This window comes from Diachasma alloeum, unplaced genomic scaffold (genome assembly GCF_001412515.2).
Source record: "Diachasma alloeum isolate Michigan unplaced genomic scaffold, Dall2.0 Dall_scaffold_00187, whole genome shotgun sequence".
Lineage (NCBI taxonomy): Eukaryota > Metazoa > Arthropoda > Insecta > Hymenoptera > Braconidae > Diachasma > Diachasma alloeum.
This window is the reverse complement of record NW_021680353.1, coordinates 1,033,518-1,034,379: the sequence shown is the minus strand read 5'-3', so window position 1 is coordinate 1,034,379 and position 862 is coordinate 1,033,518. Positions and strand designations below refer to the sequence as shown.

General features: G+C 53.1%; 1 protein-coding gene across 1 annotated transcript; it reads right to left on the bottom strand.

Moving 5' to 3' along the window:
• Positions 1–85: 85 nt before the first annotated feature.
• LOC107048334 lies at positions 86–649 on the bottom strand. Its single transcript, XM_015271474.1, has one exon. It carries the CDS (start codon positions 647–649, stop codon positions 86–88), a length of 564 nt encoding a protein of 187 aa, XP_015126960.1.
• Between the last annotated feature and the right edge of the window lie 213 nt (positions 650–862).

The following is an 862-nucleotide window of genomic DNA, read 5'->3' as shown; positions in this document are numbered from 1 at the left end:
GGATTGTCGGTCTGTTCGCGAAGTTTACGCGTCTCCTCGGCCTCTGAGTCCTGTTCGCCGTGCTCGTGCTCGGCTGCGGCTGATTCTATTGTTGTTGAGGCTCTTCTGGTACATCTGGCGGTGGAGGCTGTCCTTGGACCTGGTCCATGTCCTCCGGCAGTACGTACGCTGGTCTCAGTCGGTCGATGGAGATCGGTGTATTCTTGTAGTTACCCAATCCTCCGGACTTGTACCAAATGACGAAGTATTTGTCATGACGACTGATTACGCGGCATGGGCCGATGTATGGTGATCGGTATGCCATTCGCACGTGGTCATCGCGGAAAAAAACATGTGTACACGTCGCTAGATCCTTGAAGATGAAGGTTGAACGTGTACCGTGACGTGCAGCGGGAGTCGGTGCGATGCTGCGGAAATGCTCGCGTAGATTTCTCACCAATTCCGGTGCTGTTGCTTGTTGGTTCGATGGGATGAGGAATTCTCCGAGTAGACGGATCGGTTCCCCGTATGTTAGCTCGGCGGGAGTCGTTTGAAGGTCCTCTTTCCGCGTGGATCTCAACCCTAGAAGTACCAGGGGAAGTGCGTCATACCAAGCTTCGCCATGACATCGCAGTGCTGCTTTCAGTTGGCGATGTATTCTCTCAACCATACCGTTTGATTGAGAATGAAATGGCGTCGTCATCAACCTCTCGGTGCCCAGAATTCGCGTAAGCTCCTTGAACCGCCCTGGTCAGATGTAATTCTCAGGGGGATGCCGAAGCGCGCGATCCAGTGATAAAGAATCGCGTTGACTACTGTTGGCATCCTCGAGTCGATCAGTGGAAGTGCTTCTGGCTATCCCGTAAATCTGTCGACGATAGTC

Excerpts from the sequence above, each read along its gene's own strand:
- LOC107048334 (XM_015271474.1), bottom strand. The coding sequence starts at position 649 with ATGGTTGAGAGAATACATCGCCAACTGAAAGCAGCACTGCGATGTCAT.